Source organism: Pogona vitticeps, chromosome 1 (genome assembly GCF_051106095.1).
Source record: "Pogona vitticeps strain Pit_001003342236 chromosome 1, PviZW2.1, whole genome shotgun sequence".
NCBI lineage: Eukaryota > Metazoa > Chordata > Lepidosauria > Squamata > Agamidae > Pogona > Pogona vitticeps.
The window spans coordinates 269,846,555-269,866,870 of record NC_135783.1 but is presented as its reverse complement, the minus strand read 5'-3'; the positions used below and the strand labels follow the sequence as shown (position 1 = coordinate 269,866,870).

At 38.8% G+C, this 20,316-nt stretch overlaps 1 protein-coding gene across 6 annotated transcripts in view; it reads left to right on the top strand.

Annotated features, from left to right (window-relative positions):
* KIAA1549L (KIAA1549 like) overlaps positions 1–20,316 on the top strand; it is a 234,456-nt gene that overhangs the window by 155,757 nt on the left and 58,383 nt on the right. For all 6 annotated transcript variants that reach the window (XR_013540902.1, XR_012082440.2, XM_072985815.2 and 3 more), the window contains exons 14-15: positions 12,868–13,046; positions 15,143–15,360. Coding sequence is in view for 4 of the 6 variants with exons in the window: in XM_072985815.2 (XP_072841916.2) it covers positions 12,868–13,046; positions 15,143–15,360 (397 nt within the window). In the remaining 2 variants the exon portion in view is untranslated. The remainder of the gene's footprint in view (positions 1–12,867; positions 13,047–15,142; positions 15,361–20,316) is intronic.

Sequence of the window (20,316 nt, the reverse complement as noted above, 5' to 3'; positions counted from 1 at the left end):
TCACCAGCCCAGCCCGTCTAAAAATCACCCACACCAGGAAAGTCTGGGCAGTGTTGCTGAGTGGTTACTGTGGGCCTCTCTGTCCAGGCAATAATCTTGACAGGCAGGTTTTAAGCAGAAGTTGGATTGCCACCTATCAGGGGTGCTTTAGTTCCTGCATTGCCAGTGGGTTGGATACAGTGACACTTGGTGTCTCTTCTAGCTGTGCAGTTCTATGATTATTTCAGACTTGTTTAGTTCAGGTTGTCTTTGCAAATGTATGGAACATCAACATTGCTGCAGCAACTTGGATGTAGTGGAATCTGTACACTGTAACAATAAACTAAAATTGGAGGGGTGGGTTGTTCACAAAACCTTGATTTGTCACCTCCATTTTAATGATGTTTGGTTGTTAAGGGTATAATGCCAGCTGAGGTAGCCCCTCCAATGTTATTAGAGTGTATAAATTGTTGGCTCCATGCACTTGGAGGATTTTACATTGACTTATGTTCTATAAGAACAGCTAAAAAGGGTGAAGTGGGTCATGTGTAAGATAATATAAAGTCATGTGTATGTTCTTTAGACTGTATGTGCACTGGAAAGTATGAAATATGAACTTCTTATTAAGCCATACTCTATGAGACTAGAGAGCATGGTAGCTGCTTTGCCAATGCGTTTATCCAACTCGACATCTAGAGAGTTTGTGTCAGAGATCATTGAGCCAAGGTACACAAAGTCATAAACAACCTCCAATTCTTGTGTGGAGATGGTAATAGAGGGAGGTGAGTCCATGCCCTGACCCATGACTTGTGTTTTCTTCAGGCTGATTGTTAGTCCAAAGTCTTGGCAGGTCTTGCTAAAATGATTTATTATTGCAGTGTACTAAAACCTGTGCTATCATAAAATTTAGAATTCAATGGATTTTTATGTTATACTGTAATTTTATCTGAAGTGCTTGTATTTAGTAATTGGCAAAAATAAATCCTAACTGGGTTTATGTGTCCTCATGTTGGATCTTGGAAATATATGCTTTTAAAAATTACTAGTTGCAGAGTTATTTTTGTCACTTTAAAAATACATTGGATTCTAACCTCTGGTACAAAACATACCTTAGTAACCTGTATCAATGATAAAAAAATAAACAAACATGCAGAGGGTGGCATTTTAAAAAATCACCCATAGGTTTAAAAATAGATTTTAAAAAGAATCCAGCAGTACGTCACAACTAGAGTATGCCAGTTGAATCAGTGAGGTTTTGGTGAATCAACACCTATGTAAGTTCCATTGACTCAGTGGGCCTACTTTTGTCATGACATAACTAGATTTCAGCCCACGTGTCCAGACATGCCCTCAGAGCAATGACATCCAAAAACAAATCATAGTTTTTTTTAAAGTGTACATGTTTATTCAGTTTTTGCCAGATTACCACTGTGCTGATGCTGTAGACTGCTTAAAGTATAATTAAGCCCTTGGTGGCACCGTGGTTCCTTCATAGCTGAGACAGCGCCTTGGCAAATGCATGCAGAAGACATTTTTAATGACATCCAGTGGAGGATACTTTTTTTCTTATACTTTTTACCTCCATAAGAGATTCTGTAATAGACTACACCAGTTAAAAGAGCACCAATCCATACGACTCAGTCAAAACCCTTGTGACAACCTAGAAGGGAGTTGGTTTTGTGACTTTTGATTGAGCTAACATAGCTCTGCCACTTTCAGCTTCAAGATGTTCAGGGTTGCTCTTTCAAGGTGGTGGGAAAAGCAGAAGAATCATTGTATTTTGAATAATTATATTTAAAATCTTGAATAATTGTATTTAAAATACTTCTTAGCTCAGCCCTGTCCTGTCACAGAAGAACCACTTGCCCAACAGCGCTTCTCTTTCTACAAGAATGCTTGTAAGAGTTTTAATTTTTTGTTCTGTTTCTTTTAAAATACAGTAGGACCCCTGTGTCCATGGGATCAGCCAGTCTCTGTAGTTTCACTTATCTGCAGTCTGAAAATATTAAAAATACTAAAAGAAAAAAAACACACCTAGAAACATGCATTTTCACAATGTATTTACTAGAACTGGCCACTAGAGACAGCCAAGAATACATAGCATGGTCTCTTCCTCCCTCTAGTGGGCAGTTCTGGGACTAAATGGTGAAAATATGTATTTTTGGTTTTTTTCTTTTACCATGCTACACAGATTAGATTAGGCATCCTTCAGTCTCGAGAGACTATGGTAACATGCTCTGTATGGAGGACTTGGAACAGCATCTAGTGTGGCTGAGAAGGCTAATTTAAGAGTGTCATGTTCCCGGGGGTTTCAAGAGCAAAGTCCAATAAACCAGTCCAATATCAGAAGTTCAGAGGTTGCAGAGCCGATACCAAAATGCCAAAGCCAAATCACAAGCCATAAACCAAGGTCAGGGTCCAAATCACACAATGTAGTGTGGGGTCAGAGTCCAAAGCCAAGGGTCCAGAGAACAAGGTTCAAGGTAGTCAGGAGTGTGGATGTGAGAAAGAGATTTGACTTATTGCTTCCATGAGGTTCTCAGCCGTCTGGGAGCCGATTATATAGCAAAACAGTCATTGAAGTGCTGGAAGCCTTTCATCCTGTCAAAACTTAGGACTAGCTAACCTGATGTTTCTGCGTGCAGCATTCAAGTGATCCTCTGACCTTTGCATCATAAGTCTTTGCCAAAGTCTAGCCCTAATTCTGGCTACTGGGGGAGAAGAATCTGGTGGCAATTAAGCTGTCTGTGCTTCTAATCGCTCAGCATTCTCCTCAGCTGTAGTTAACTCCTCAGGTTCCGGATCTTCGGCTGAACTCATGACAAAGAGTGAAAATCCCTTCCTCACTGAAGACAAATACAATCTGTCCCCTGTCCAGCTCCCTGATTTTGCTGGTTTTGGTACTGCCCCTTTGCCTCATCCTGCTGGACAAGTGTCTCTTCAGAATGGTAGAGGCCATGATGCACCACCTGCCTCCAGGCTGAAAGCTCAGATGTCAAGGTTTCCCATCTGTTGAGGTCCATTCCTAAGGCCTTCAGAGCCCACTTGCAGATATCCTTGTATCACAGCTGTGGTCTCCCTCTGGGGTAATTTCCCTGCACTAAATCTCCATATAGGAGTTCTTTGGAATCGGACCATCAGCCATTCTCACAACTTGCCCAAGCCAATGTAGACATCGCTGTTTCAGTAATGTATACATGCTAAAAATTCCAGCTCGTTCTTAGGACTACTCTGTTTGGAACTTTGTAGTGCCAGGTGATACCAAAACTGCGTTGGAAACAAACCATATGGAAACGTGTTCAGCTTCCTCTCCTGCCATGCACAAAGGGTCCAGGATTCACTGCAGTACAGGAGTGTGCTCAGGACACAGGCTCTATAGAGCTGTCAGCTTCTTATTAAGCCATACTCTCTTTGTGAGTCTAGAGAACATGGTAGCTGCTTTGCCATTCTGTTTATCCACCTCAACATCTAGGGAAAGGGTGACAGAGATAATTGAGCCAAGGTACTACACACTACGGAGTGGTTAGGATCGCACTCAGCACTCTGGTAACTGTGTGTGATCGTAATACTAGGAAGGCTAGAACGTCTAGTGAGGATCAAATCGAGCTGATGCCAATGTTTTGATCTTGGATGTCTCCAGGAAATTCTGTGTTGAAGGTTCGTATTAAAGAATGTGTTGCTAACACAGAGACCATAATAACAGTAAAATTCCAGTAAGCATTGGCTATTTTTGTTCATCTTCCCAATGCCAAACCAGCCTAGACAAGTGGTCCAAGAATTGTGATCAGCACCAACTCTAGCGTTAAAGTCTCCGAGAATGAACAGCGGCTCTCTTTCAGGGACTTTTTTGATAGTAGCTGCCAGATCATCATAGAATTTGTCTTTCACTTCTGTTGTGGATGACAGTTTTGGTGCATATGTACTGATGAGGGTGACTGGTCCCGCTGATGAGTGGAGCTGCAGAGACAGGATTCTTTCACTCCCCACAGTAGGTGGAACAATGGATCCCAGCAGAGTATTTCTGACCACAAAGCCAACACCATATTCCCTGGTCTCATTCAATGGTTTTCTTTGCCAGAAGAATGAGAAGTTTTTTCCCTTGACATATCCCATGTCTGGCAATCACGTCTCTTGCAAGGCAGCAGTGTCCATCTGTAATCTACTAAGTTTCATGTCGATGACAGCTGTCTTGCGCACTTCGACTATTTCCTGCAGGTCGTCAGAAAAGCCAGGGGTCATTTTCCGAATATTCCAGGTGCCCAACTTTAGGTCAGAAGTTTTCTTATGATTGTTGCATGGTGCAGGGTTATCTATCTGCTTGTCGGCTTTCACCCTAAGCCCCATGCACCCTGTGAGGTTAACAGACTGTGGTGAGTTAGCACCTTACTGGCTGCGGACTGCCCAGCTTAAGGCAGATGGTAGCTACCTAGTGAGGTGCAGTGACCTCTCCCACCATCGGAAGTAGCCCCTGGCGTCATGCTTTATGCCAATCGAGCAAAGACTTATAACCAGTAACTGCTACTTCCCGTGTTGTTTCGACACTGTATGCGAAGCCAGAGTGTCCTCTACGAAGCATGAAGTCTAGGTAAAATAATATGGGGGATATTTTTACCCAAGCAGCAAATCCCCCCCCTCCATGTCACTGAAATAGTCCAATGGAAAGACAAGAGCCAATACAGCTGTTTCCAGCAACGTCACAGGAGTTGCCAGAATGACACAAGCTGCCTCCTCGATTCTGGCTCTGGATTTTGCCTCAAGATTAACTCCTGAAGCCTTTTCCATTAGTGGATATAGCCACAAGACAGTGGAGGTTTGAAATCGGAGTTTTCCTTCTCCTGGATGGGTTGCCTTCCAAGGCTGATGAGCCCCACCTATGCGGCCTGCTCCCCGATAATGTGGAGATTAGAACATAGGCCTCCAGCTGCCGGACCTTGTCTTCCAAAAGGACTGCCAGCTGACACTTAGAACATTTCTACCCAGGCAACTCCTGCCTCAGCTCCTTTTCAGGAAAAGATGCTACACATAGTGCTTGCTATTATCCATGGTTTTCAGCATCTGTCGAGGGGCTTGGAACCAATCCCCTGCAGCTATGGAGGTCCTGCTGTACCATCTAGAATCAAACTGGGACCTTTTTGAGAATAAAGATGATAACAAAGGACATCAGGTAATTATCTACTAATGATTAAGTATGTAATCCTGTATATACTAGTTGGAAAATAATTTTTCTGAAGTTAATATGACCTACTTGGTATGATGAAAATTATGGATAAATGTAGATAAATTATTAGTTACATTGCAAAAAAAGTAGTTATGTTAAATGGTCATGTAACTTGTCCTTTTGTTACTGGAAGAAGGAAGTAATTAAAAGCAACGTTATCAAGGTCTCGTAGCTTCAAAGCTTTGTCTTACCCTTTCAGTACCTTCCCCCCTCCCCCAGTGAATTCTTGTCCATCAGCTGCATATGTTCACATGGGAAGAGCAAAGCCCACCTTGTTGGGAGAGGCCCTTGGTCTCTCCCAACAGATTGGTGCCTACAGTTCCTATAGTCCTGAGTCCTAGCCCAAGAGATCAGCAAATACACTTGAGAGTTTGATTGCCTTTCTAGCTTTGTGGTCTTTTCTCCCAAGTGGAACTGATACCCTCTGCCTCAAAATGTTAATTTTTTTAAAAGCAAAAGCGGGCTGGGGTGGGTGGCATGAGACTGCATTCTCAAGAGGTCCTGAGTTTTTAGAAACATCATTCATCTCAGCTGCACAAGAGTACCAGTGCAAATATGCAGAATATTTCACCAAATTCTAGTTTCTATAGTAACCTCATTTTATTTCCTCCCTTTCCAAAAAAAGGCTAATAGGCACTTAGTATGCCTAAGCTTTGGGAAAAGTGATGGGATGCAATGAACATAAAAGGACACTGCTGAGTTGTATACAGTCAAAAAGTATAACCACAACCTTGGCCGAAGATTGTTCCTCCTGATCCCTTTGGAACCTTACTTAGAGAACGCCCAAATGCTCAGAAAGATCTTTCCCTCTGCTGAAATAAGTGTTGCCTTTTTATTTGAGAGCTTTTCAACTTATTTATGACTTAGTGGTGATGGGGATGGTGCCAGGGCAAAAGCAATAGATGAGAGCGAATATAAAACTCCCCACCATGCTTGCTTACAGTTCATTGCCTACCTAAAACGACAGCTTGGGTTTGCCAGCATTTTTGAACCACATCTTGATTTTATTGTTCATGTGTCAGTGAGAATGAAACACAAGGGTTGAATTCAGTTTTGTAATTTAAGTGACATTTACCAAATCAATGTTCCGGTTGGGGAGAGAGAAATTCAGCCTCTGGTTTTATTGTATCCAACATCTTCTTGTCTTTACATAACATTATTATGGTCAGCATTTTTTAAATGAAATGTTAGTTTTAACTCTTTAATATAACTGTGAACATCTTTTTTTCCTTTAATGGCCCTGAAGATTTGTACTGATATGTGAAACATAAGTGATCTAAATCAGAATTTAACTGGATATAGGGATTGTACTTGCTTGGTTTTTATATGGTGATTCTATCAGGTCATTTTACACTTGGACCCCAAAGAACTGCTGTCTTCTTTTCTAATTTTAGAAGTGATCCCAAGAGGTGCTAGTCCCCCTCTATTCAGCTCTGGTTAGGCCTCACCTTGAGTATTGTGTCCAGTTCTGGACACCACACTTCAAGAAGGATGCTAGCAAATTGGAACAAGTTCAGAGGATGGCAACAGGGATGATCAGGGGACTGGAATTGGGCATGTTTAGCCTTGAGAAAAGAATGCTGAGGGGTGATATGATAGCACTTTTCAAATATTTGAAAGGCTGTCATACAGAGGAGAGGCAAGATCTGTTCTCGATCATCCCAGAGTGCAGGACACGCAACAATGGGCTCAAGTTGAAGCCAGATTTTGGTTGAATATCAGGAAAAACTTCCCAACTGTTAGAGCAGTATGACAGTGAAACCAGTTACCTCAGGAGTTGGTGAGTGCTCCAACACTGGAGGCATTCTATAAAAACTTAGATAATCATCTGGCAGGTATCCTTTGATTGTATTCCTGCTTTGAGCAGGGGGATTGACTTGATGGCCTTGTAGGCCCCTTCCAACTTCACTTTTCTATGATTCTATTCTATGATCTGCACTAACAGGGGAAAAATTAATAATAAGGAGAATAAAAATAAAAATTGAAGATAAAAATGTTGTGGCACCTTAAAGACAAACTGCTAAAATTGAATTTGACAAGTCCACTTAGTATTTTAGGTGCCGCAATGTTTTTGCCTTCTTAAAAAAAAAACCTTTGTTTTTTGCCTGATATACTCTTTTTGTAGTGCAATTATTAAAACATGTTTTTTCCCTTCAAATGATTTTACACATTATGTATTATAACAGAAGTAGAACTGGTTTGGCTTGTGGACTGCAGGGCAGACAGTCCGCAAGCCTTTTGGGTAATGCTGGGAGCTTCCAGAGTTGACCCTCTTCATGCATTGGGATAAAGAAGCTCAGCTCTAGGAGCATGCCGTTACTTCAATATGCAGGCATTTGCCTGGCAGAGCTGTAAGGCTACAGATGCTGTTATAAAGCCAAGTGATTTTTTTGATCTAATGTAGTGGATTTCTTTCATTAGTCCCAGTAGACGTCAGTCACCTTCTTATTAATAGAGAAACTTTCCATTATGGAATTGAAGTTGTTCTAGAAGATGAATAGTTGTTTAAGTCATGATGGCGACAATAATGGTTATTTTATATGGTGTCTATCTCTCAGTGCTACAGACAGTTGAATTAAAATAGAACCAATCTTGAGGTTTACAGGCTGAAATTATGGTTGAAACTCAGTGGAGAGAAAGTAAACAAAGATAAAAATAAATGAAAACAAAATCCAAGTGCATCTACCACCATTATTTTAAAATAAAGTTATTGTCATGATCCCCATGTGGCCCCTGCTTGTTTCACCAAACTAGAAGCTCATGTTACGTGCCCCTCAGCTGCCAGCAGTTGATTACATCAACATTACCCATTATTAATAGTCAAGGTCCAGGCCATATGTCATTTTAAAAGAACCAAATAGATATAGTTTATTGTTACAGATGTAGATACTTCAAGCAATGTTGTTAACTCTTAACAACATCCATCTTTATCCACTCGCAACCACCACTTTCCCACCCAAACTCCAAAACCCACACCAAACTCTTAAACTCTCTCTCAAAACTCCCTATCTCTCTATCTAAACTCCCCCTCCTCCTGCTGAGTCTCTTATATCTTCTGACTCTGCCCTTCCAGCATTCCTATTAGTTTATGTAGATAACATAGGAATATTCATGACCTGGGCGGACGCTATAGTTATTTTTAAAATAACCCCCAAAAATGAATTGAGACGACACTGCGCAAAAGCTGGTATTATAAGGGTGAATCTCTGTTCACATAATGGGATTCCCTCTATCTTCTCCACTGTCTGCTCCAAAGGGATCTTGGTTCTCACAAATGAGCTGGTACTTGCAGAAAATGGAATTTGATGCAGAGGTTTTGTGTCTTGTGTAATGCTCATGTTGTAAGTTTATCTCATAAAAGCATCCAACTAGATCACAGAAGTGATGGGGTAGAGAAGTCCCATGAACATTTGATTAGGGTTGAAGAAATTTACAGTGGCAATCAGAATCAAATAGAAGCTGCAGATTTGGCAGGAATCGAGGAATCTGTGAACCTCTATTTTTTATACTTCAGTAGTTCTCAGATAAGGGAAAGGACAGCTTTGTGCAGATAAGAAGACATACATGATAAAAAAAATTGATAAAGCATCCCTTTTTTTGCATTGATAGCAGCAGATTATTTGCATTGATAGCACCAATTTTTCCAATCTGAGAATAATACTTTATATCAATGGTACACTACGTGGTTTGATGCAAATGGTCATGCTATACTGCTAATTGTGACAACATCCTCATCATGGAACTTGTTATTATTTTATATTTTGTGAACTTCATATTTTGCTACAAGTAAGTGTGACGTTCACCCAGTGTCCCCTGCTTGTTTTCCCCAAAGCAAGGGATCATTCTGGTGACGTTCTCTCTTTCCTTCACTGCCACCAGTGGATTTCCCCTATCCACACTGTAAAAGACTTTAATCAGACACTTGCTGCCAACAGTATTTGTTTATTAAAAGATATTAGGTTGAATCTGAATCACAGATGTTCTTTAATCATTGTATAGAATCAAAATCATTGAACCCTCGTATATGTTGTTACACACTCAATCACCATTTGCTTTATTTATTCACTTTAACCAGCTTATATTTATTAATATCAGTTCTCTCTATTTCTCTGACTCTCTATCTCTCTATTCAACCTCTGTCCTTCACACCTTGCACTCTACTTCTCTAACTCTCTAACTGACTAACTGACTGAATGGTCCCACCCTTCCAGTCCTTTCCTAGGTTCATGTAAATGAGCTCCAGCTATGAGTGACAGGAGTGACGTGGGCATTCGTCACAGTAAGTTTAAGAGAAGGAAAGGTTAAGTAGATTGAAAAGAAGCATCCTCCCTCTCTGTAGGACATTGTTGAGAAGAGGTAACATATTATATCATTAATCTAATATATGATGGAAAATGCAGATTAGGAAACTGATTTTTGTTCTCAGTTTTGCAAACTTGAAAGAAATTATTTAGTAGAAGCCTTATATGGCCTTTGTACTTCTGAGCAATTTAGATAATTATTCATCTCAGCCTATTATACATACTCAAGGGTACTTGAGAGTCCCATTTTTAAAAAATTCTGTAAAATGACATCTTTCTGAACATCTAGTATTATAATGGTTTAAACGTTCTAATTCATTCCTTTGTGCTGTGTATTCAGTCTATGCCACAATTTTTACAATAATTAAAAAATAATACATTCACAGAGGAAGTACATTTCCAATACACTCTGTACACTGCTATGAGAAAGTAGTTTATTCTTGTGTCATACTGGAAATGAGGCAAATATCACTCAGTTTCATTGTGGCATTAAACTAGTTTGATAGGATCTCTTCTGAATTTGGTATTTTGTCTCTTCTGTTTCTTCTGAAACCATTGAAAATAAGTAGGAGACAGATTTATGTTTCCAAATAAATTAAAGGAGGCTTTTTCACAAAGTAACCCTGAGAAGAGTATTTGAAGTAGATCGCTAATTTAAATGAGCATAATGAAAGCTTTGAAACATATTTTTCTTGCTCAGGTACTTGAGCCTAGATAATATGTTCCCTTTACTGTATATGATCATTGGATCTGATGTTTTATAAGGAGCAGATTAAAGTACTAGATTATTAACTGTTGCTCATATGTGTGTTTATGGGATGATCTACTCCCAACCCAAAGGGTGGTGGTCACCTGATATTAGGTGTTGTCAGCCGAAAGCTTGTTCCCTATCTCAGCCGCTTTCCTTGCTACTTAGACAAGCAAGACTTCAAAAGAGATTTGGCAAGTGGATAGAGAGAGACATCACTTCTGATATTGTACGCATTACTTCTGCCTGAGCACTGCCTCTGGTCAAACAGGCTTCTGAATCAACAGACTCTTTTTCCATTTCTAATTTTTTATTCTTTTCAATCAGGGTAGGATTATGGGGAAGGGAATTTAGGGTTAGAGTGATAGGTATGGATAGAAAAAGGGTAAAATTCCAGAGAGTGAGATAGTACATTTACATCAACTTGTACAATTACTATACACTACAAAGAGAGGTTAAAAAAAATCCAGCAAATTTTCCCAGTATTACTATACTTACTCATCTATCTATTCCCTAATTGGACCTTCACATTTTTCTTTAATTTATGCTTTCCAGGCTATCTTTCAAGTCTAATTATGAAATTATTCTCTATATATCCACCAAACATAATAAAAGTCTCCTGTGTTTTACATTTCCCACACCATTTAAAAGCATTTTTTTACATTAAAAAAACTGTTGGCATTGTGTATCATCAGTAAATCATATGTCATCTATAAAACATCTGCATTTTCTTTAATAGTTACTAATTTTTAAACGTTAATATTCTTCTCCCATTTTATACTAATTATAACCTACAGTCTTTAAACATTTATTCATTTAGTCCATCTTTATTATTGAGGTTTTCTTTCCTCCTCCTGGATCCTTTTGTTTCTATAGTGTGCTTCTCGCTTTCTCCTCTGCTCTGGTCGAGCTTCTTTCTGCTTCTGATCCTGATGATCCATTTGATTTCTCCTTTTCTTATTTATCTGCTTTTTTTCTCCTTCTTTCTGCCCAGCCACCTCTTTGTTCTCATAAAATATTCTGCCTTTATTTTTGAGTTAATATAATAACTCTACTCTGGAAATTCAAAGAGGACACCTTCAGGCACCAACCACTTATACATACCGTATTTTTCGCTCCATAAGACGCACCTTTCCATAAGACGCACCAATTTTTTAGGAGAAGAAAACAGGAAAATATAATCTGTTTTCTTCGCTCCATAAGACGCACAGACTTTCCACCCCCCTGTTTTGTGGGGAAAAAGTGCGTCATGGTGCGAAAAATACGGTAATTGAGTTTGTTCTCAAGAGGGATGTCCACATACTGTCTCCTTTTCTGTCTTATTTGCCATGGAATGTTTTAAGATCTTAATTTCTTTATTTATTTCTATTTTTATTAGGTTCCTTGCCTTGTATATTTCTTAAAACTTCATCTCAAAAGATTTTTCTCATAAATTTAACATGATTTTTTCTAGGCAGATTTTTATTCCAGGTATATGCTGTATTAATTCTTCCTGCTGTGTCTATATGCTGTTGAACATCCTCTGGTTGCATTTCCATTTGTGATGCTAAATAAGTACTAATCACTTGTGCTGTATCTTCTCCTTTTTGTTCTGGTAGATTCTAGAATCTAAGTATTGCATTGGCTCTTTCCATTTGTAGATTTAACAGAGTAATTTCATCTTGCTTTCTTTCCTGTTTTAGCTCTCCCATCTCTGCATTCAAGGCCTCCAGTCTCCCTTCTGCTGTTTTTGATGTCTCAGCTATTCTAGCTATTTCTTTTTTATTTCTTTTATTCTTTTTTCATCTCTGCTGCTTCAGATGCCATTTCTCCTAGTGGTGTCCTTCTCCCCTCCCCGGTTTTGGGGGGGGGGCGGAACTGAGGGATCCCGGTCAGTTTCAGGAGCTTGCCTGAAACCCAATCGGTTCACGACAAAACGAAACCCGCCTCTCTGAATCAAGACAGAATCTTGACAGAAATGAAAGTGAAATACCTGTTTACATTACAGACAGTGATTACTTTGGGGTCAGGGTGTCACTTCTGTCATTGATGTGCAAAATGCTTGTTTTGGGAAAAGGGTTGTGTGGAAAAATAAGAAAATGCATAGATGGTTGTCTACTGTTTTATTTCTAACTTGCCTTTCCTTCTTGGATTATGGAAAGTTTTGTCCCTACTAACTGTGCAAAAAAAAAAAGTTTTTGATGCTGTTTGTTTCACATCTGGCTTGATATGTTCCTTTCCAGTAATTCGTCATGGCTCCACCTTGCTATCTTATTTTTTTAAAAAAAACTCTTCTAAAGCATGGAAGGAGAATAACACCCACAGTAGTTCTTTTTCTCAAATCTAGCTGCACCATTTCAAGTTGAATTGGCTTTCTACTATAAATGAATCAGTTGCATGTAGTCATTCATTGTCATTTCCCTATTTATTTATTTATTTATTTATTTATTTATTTATTTATTTATTTATTTATTTATTTATTTATTCATACATACATACATACATACATACATACATACATACATACATACATACATACATACATACCCCGCCTATCTGGGCGACTCGTCCACTCTAGGGGTCCACTGATACAGCGTTAAAATGCCAGATTGGTAAACTAACTTGATCTTAACTTGTTTCAGTGGCCATCAGTGATGAAGAGGACGGAGGCATACTCTTCGATAATGTTGCTAAATCTAACGTTGATCCCTTCGACACATCTTCTGGATCTGTACAATTGATTGCCATAAAGCCTGTAGCTTTGCCTTCTGCACACCCAACCTCAGACAGGAGTCAGGAAACTGCTGTTCTTAATGGGGAGGTAAGAATATATTCCATAATCCATGTTGTGTGATCATCTGTGCATTACTTAGAACAAGCTTCCAGGTGGCAAGAATGTGAGGCACCTGGCTGAGCACAGAAGCGGACAAGCTTCAGCTGTAGATGCTAAAAGCTCTGTCCTCATGCTCTGTGGAGGCAGGAGAGGGAGACACATACACCCATGCCAATTTATTTTCTTCTGTTGTTTCTGAATATGTGTAAAAGAAATGTAGAATGGAGAAAGTGAACTTTTCTTGAAGAGAATCTCCTCAAGAGTACTTTTTTTTTCTCCCACCCCCACCCCTATGCAAAGATCACCCATTGTAATAACATTTCTACTAAAGGGAGGCTATAGCCACAAGGTGTTCCCTTAATCAGATGATGTCCATTCAAACAACAGTTTAAACACAGGGATTTGAAGGAAGGGGCTGTTTTAGCTACTGGCTAAATTTCAGTTTGGGAAGACCCCTGATGTTGTATTGTAGCAGAGGGTGGTGGCCAAAGATACAGACTGGACAGAGGCAAAGTGAAATGGATAGGGCCAAATGCAATTCTTATTAATTTCAACACTTTTCTAACTGAACTAAGCAATGACAGATCCTGTGAGATGCACAGGTGCATGAAATATCTCCTAGTGTTGTTACAAATTGCATAGCTTGGTGCTCTTCAAGGTTACATACAAGTTAAATATTCTTCAATATGTTTGTTTGGAAATAAAAGCTTGAGAACGTGTATCTGGATGGGGAAACTATAGGATTCTTCTCCCTACGTAGGTTGAAGTAAAAAACCCAGTTCTCTGAAAAACCCAGTATGCTTCTGGCTTCCTGAATACTGCACAATTATACCTTCCAATGGATTAGTCTGGATATTCATCAAGTTATCTCTCAGGCATTTACCTTTAAAACTTCAGAGATAATTCAGTTGTGCTTATACAAGCAATTCCATTTAATGCAAGGATGACCCCCCTGTTATTCTTCTCTTACATCTGAAGCAATGGTGGACTATATTAGGGCAAGCAACTGAAACTGAATCCTGTTAAGACACAGGGTGCAACTACACTGACAAACTGAATTAGAGTGATTTTACTTTCCTGTGGTTTGATTAGCAGTCTATTTTATGGTTGTATTCGGTTTAAGTGATCGCATGAAGACCATGGATTGTTTTGGTGCCAGTGTCCACCGTGGCCCTCAGTATGATGCAATATGATGCAGTTTCATGCATGCTGACAGACTGTGGCTCCCATTCTTTTGATACTACCCACCTGATAATCCTTGGCTCACCTTTCTTATCTTTCAGTGTACAGTGCTTTTGCCAGTATATTTAGAGATACTGCTTTCTTCTTGCTTACTGGTGTACTTTTTTAAAATTTCTATGTTACTGGGAGGAGGGAAGGCACTTAGATCTCCAATTTGCATAAGCCCTACTAAGCTCTGGATAGTAGAGTGAGTGTAAGGAACAATCCATGCAAGGCTAGCTTCCATCCTATTCAACAAATTAGGAAAAATGTGCAGCTTGTGGTTTTCTATTATGAAGAGCTAGTGTTGCATTGTGATCTTATATGACTTCATGTCTATGACATTATGTTTCAAAACTGAGTAAACTGCTAACATGCTTTGAAAAAGCGAGCTGAGAATTGAATGTAAAAGTTCTGTCCAATTTCCTTGTTGCTTTAGTGTAGATTTTGTTAGAAACTTCTGATGTACCTGAGTCATCCATCCAGCAAGATCCAGATAAAGGAGAAAAGGGAATTACACAAGCTCATACAGGGGTTTGTCCCATTTCTATTAATGTCCCATTTCTATTAATGACAGATATTGCTAATGGTTACAATTAGCAATATCTGTCAAGTTTACTATCAAAGGAATTTAAATATGAAATAATACCTGAAGCATCTCAATCTGTTTCTTCAGTTCCTAAAAGCACTATGTTTAAAAATCATAGAACAGTTGGCTAAAGGTCCTGTCAATGTATATCTTTCAGAATTAAGTCTGTGCCAATGTTTATTTATTTCTAGGGATTAATTATCTGGAAAAATTGATTATATAATTTGATTAATTTGCACCTCTTAACATTTATTTACTTCTTGTTCATTGTCAGATTAATAAAGCATTGAAACAGAAGTCTGATATTGAGCACTATCGCAACAAGTTGCGTCTGAAAGCCAAGAGGAAAGGCTACTATGATTTCCCCCCAGTTGATAACAATAAGGGCTTGGCAGACAGAAAGAAGATTTATGAAAAAGCACAAAATGAAATAGATCATATTTTGGATCCTGATACTGATGGATCCTCTCCATTCATAGAGCCCAAAAACAGGTGAGTGTTTCTGTGTGGCTTGATGCAACGAATCTTTTTTCTATTGGAAAACTGACAGTCAGGGAGGACAAATGCTCTACGGGTGTCATATAGTGGAGCAGAAATGTGAAGAGGCAAGTTTATTTAGAAATGAAAAATATTTTCAACATATGTCATCTTTACCCTATTGCCTGAGTTCTCATTTCTTCAGGATGGTTGATGCTTGTTTCATGGGGGTGTAAAATGGTAACATGAGGATGATTTAAAAAAAAAAGTCAACAGCAAATGTGGTGGAAAGACCTTCTCAGTTTTTTTCTCTCTCTCTAATAGATAACAATACAAAAAAAGTTAATGCAGCTTTAAAAAAACAATTAGTGTTCACTGACCTTATTATATTGGTCTATGTAGCATGTGGTGCTCTGTTGGAAACAGTGGCAAGGTAAATGATATTTTATGTGGTTCACTTCAATATTATGAATAAGTACACTGTAGGGAATTACATACCTGATGGCTTTTGATTGTGATTTCTTTGGGGATTTTTCTTTCCTATCTCTTGAAGTTACAGTATTACATCTGTCCCAAAAATAAAACGAGACATCTGAGTGGCTTTGAAACGGGATAAAATTACTGTATAGACTTGTTCACTTAGGAAACATATTGTCTAGATTCTAGACTAAATTAGAGCATATCTGATATATGTCATACACCTTTCACATCAATCTGAACCTCCTTAAATACTAATAGAGCTGCACCTAATACCTTTTCTACAGCAGTACTTCAATAATAATATAAAGATATCTACCTCTTTGTTGTTGCCGTTATGTGCCATCAAATCGTAACTGACTTACTGCGACCTTAATAGAGCTTTCAAGATAAGTGAGGTATTTAAAGATTGGTTCTACCAGTTCCACTTCCCAAGTGAGTTCCCATGGTTGAGCAGAGATTTGAACTTTGGCCTTCAGAGTCCTAGTCTGTCACTCTACCCATTACACCATACTTGGTATCTTAGTAGTCCAGGAACAATGTCTTAAAATTGTCAAGCCTGTTTGTGCCGGGAGATATTATTTTATATGATTTAGGAATCACGTTCCTTTCCAATTCTAAGATGGATGATCAGTGTGGGTTATTCACAAATACATTATTGGAAAGGAACTGAAAATATTTACGCATTTGTGGAAAAATTATGCTTCACCTCTTTGTTCCTTCTGTGGACTGAACAATGTCAATTTGTTTTTTGCACCCAACTTAACAAGATGTATTTGAGAGAGAATACTGAGATTTTGTAGAAGAAGCATTATCTGAACCCTGTGAGGTTAATGCATATCAAAGTTAATTATTTGAAAGGTTCAGACGATTGGACATTAATGTGACATTCTCTTGGCTGTTGTCCTCTACAAGGAGTATAACTACTGTATTAGATCACATTATTAGCATCTGAAACTCACGGGCATTCCTATGTAGGAAATTTTTTTTGGTTATTTTTAGGACATAAATGGTTCTCAGGTCTCCATCAGAGAGCACTGTAATCGTGCTGAAATTGGTACAAAGTGCTTCTTGATATTTTGCAGCATGGATTTACATGAGTGCCAGTGTCAATGGTCTGTTCATTATATCATCTGTTTCCAGTGGGAATGGAAAAAGAAAATGATTGCAGTAAGCAAAGATAATCCTGTTGAAGGTGATATCATTATTTCTTTTCTGCTGCTCATTTTTATACCACAAATAACACAACATAAAACTACTCTTATCACCAGCATTAGTTGTAAAAGAGACTCCAGGTGCTTGCAGACAGAGTCTATCCAGAATCACAGTGTGGTATTTTCCCTCAGATAGTTACAGGAGAAATGTAGGGAACAACAACAACCACTCTTTATGGCCTTCATAGATCTTACAAAAGCCTTTGATTTGGTTAGCAGGGATGGCTTTTTTAAAATACTTCCCAAGATTGGATGTCCACCTCGACTCCTTAACATTATCAGGTCCCTTCTTGAGGAAATGAAGGGCACTGTAGTTTTTGATAGCTCAACAACAGATCCCTTTGACATCTGAAGCAGAGTAAAACAGGGCTGTGTCTTCGCACAGGCCCTGTTTGGGATCTTTTTTGCTGTCATGTTGAAGCACGCCTTTGGAGCTGCAACAGAAGGTGTCTATCTCCAGACTAGATCAGATGGAAAGATCTTTAATCTCTCTAGATTGAGAGCGAGGACCAAGGTCCAACTGAAGTGCATGCGGGACTTCCTCTTTGCTGATGATGCAGCCATTGTTGCCCACTCTGCTCAGGACCTCCAACAACACATGAATCGTTTTAACAAGGCCTGCCAAGACTTTGGATTAACAATCAGCCTGAAGAAAATACAAAACATGGGCCAGGGCATGGACTCACGTTCCTCTATTACCATCTCTACACAAGAATTGGAGGTTGTTCGTGACTTTGTGTACCTTGGCTCAACGATCTCCGACACTCTCTGTCTAGATGTCGAGCTGGATAAACGCATTGGCAAAGCAGCCACCATGTTCTCTAGGCTCACAAAGAGAGTATGGCTTAATAAGGGCATATACCAAGATCCAGGTCTATACAGCCTGTGTCCTGAGCACACTGCTGCACTGCAGTGAGTCCTGGATCCTTTGTGCACGGCAGGAGAGGAAGCTGAACACCTTCCATATGCGTTGTTTCCATTGCATTTTTGGTATCATCTGGCAGGACAAAGTTCCAAACAGAGTAGTCCTAGAATGAGCTGGAATTTTCTTCAGTGTGGAAGGGATTGTCACTCTCAAATTGGCCTTCTCAGCTACACTAGACGCTGTTCCAGGTCTTACATACAGAGCACGTTACCATTGTCTCTTGAGACTGAAGGATGCCTAATACTACTAGTTGTAAAATAACAGCATTCTAATCTTTGGTGGCCTAATTTTCTTGGAGAATATTAATTATGGCAATACAGTAGTAAAAGAATGTGTTTTAAAATAACAGTAGAGTTAAGAAAGTTTCTCCTGGTGAGTGTGTGAGAGAGATACATATTTTTTTAACAAACTGAATGAAATTCTTAACTTATACGGCATTGTAGAAGAACAAAAAGAAAACAAAGAGAGCATCAAGAAGGAGGGGTTATCTGGCTTGAAACACGGCACTGTTAATGTGCATTTTAGCACATTATTTTCTCCTGATGATGATTCTCTTTATAAAGAAATAGAACTTTATTTGCATTAACTTCTGCCCTCTTGTGGTGCTTGTCACATGGAATTCTGTTCAGCTTTGATAAGGAAGCTTGAGGAAATCAGCTGAGAATTTACAACAGTTGACAATGCAGTTGTACAGTGTCTGCCCAGTGTCCCTTACATTCACTGGGACTTAACTGTTGTAAATGTAGGATTTTAGCCTCAACTAAGTATAATTCCAGAGGTTTTTAAAAATCCATGCTGAGAATTCTCAATAAAGATCTGTATAAATATAACAGGAACCACATACATTGTTCTAGCAGTTGTTTTAATCCAGAGGAGAGCATATATCAACTGCATGAATCAATAGAATTGATTTGATTAAATTTTAGAGAAATACAGTTGGAAAGAGATGCAAGAGAGATACAAAGCAGGGTTCTCTGGAAAAATCAATAATGCTGGGAAAAGCGGAAGGCAGTAGGAAAAGAGGAAGGCTAAATACAGGATGGATTGACTCCCTAAAGCAAGCCATAGACTCGAGTCTACAAGAGTTGAGCAGTACTGTTGAGGACAGGACATTTTGAAAATCACTTATTCATAGGGCTGCCATAAGTCAGAAGTAACATGATAACCACAAGAGAGATATAATTCCCTACAACTAGAAGTATGAATCAAGGTAAACTGGAAACTGTAAAGCAAGAAATGGAATGTATGAACATGGCAGTGGTTGGTGTCAGTGAGTTCTGGTGGACTAGAACGAGATATTTTCAGTCAAACAACTACAAAGTGTTCTACTCTGGAAATGAAAAACCCAGGAAGAAATGGAGCAACTTTAATACTGAGACAAAATGTATGGCATGCAATTAGGGGATATAATGCAACATCTGACTGAATAATGTCTATGCTTCAGTTACTAATACTGAAGAAGAAATTGAAAGTTTTTATGCAACTGTCCAAGAGGAAATTAATCACACAGATAAACGATATATGCTTATAATAATGGTTGACTGGAATGCAAAAGTAGGGGACAAAGCAGAACCAAATGTTGTTGGAAAATTTGGCCTAGGGGACAGAAATGAAGCAGGAGAATGACTCATAGAGTTCTTTGAAGCCAGCCATCTGTTTATTGTAAGTACATGCTTCAAACAACCCAACAGGCAGCTGTAGGTGTAGCATTACCTGATAATCAACATAGAAACCAAATAGATTATGTAATTGGAAGCAGTAGATGGGAAGCTGCTTTTTCTCATCCAAAATAAAACCAGGAGCAGATTGTGGTGCTGATCAAGAACTGTTAATATCCAAGATTAGAGTAAAGCTGAAAAAGAACACTACGAATCATAATGCCAAAATATAATCTAAACAACATTCCTGATGAATTAAACTCCATATAAAGAACAGATTTATGGACTGACTCCCTAAAGGAAGCCACAGGCAGTACTAAACTCAATTGACCATGAACCAGAAGAACTATGGAGTGAAACCAGAGATATTGTCAAAGAAGAAAGAAAAAAAAAGAGACAATTCCTGTAGTAAGAAGAAAAGAAAAACCTAGATGAATGATGGAAAAAAAACTTAAAATTGCAAAGGATAGGTGAGAAGCAAAAGTAAAAGGTAACAGAAATAGAGTTAGAATCATGAATGCGGTTTTTCAGCAACTGTCATGTACAGATAAAGAGAATTACAACAACCCTAGTACAAAGAAGTAGAGAAGAACAAAAGGAAAAAAAAACAAAGTATCTTTTCTAAAAAATTCCAAGAAATCAAAGGGAAATTCAAGCCTAGATTAGGAACGCTGAATGGTCAACAGGAAAACACACT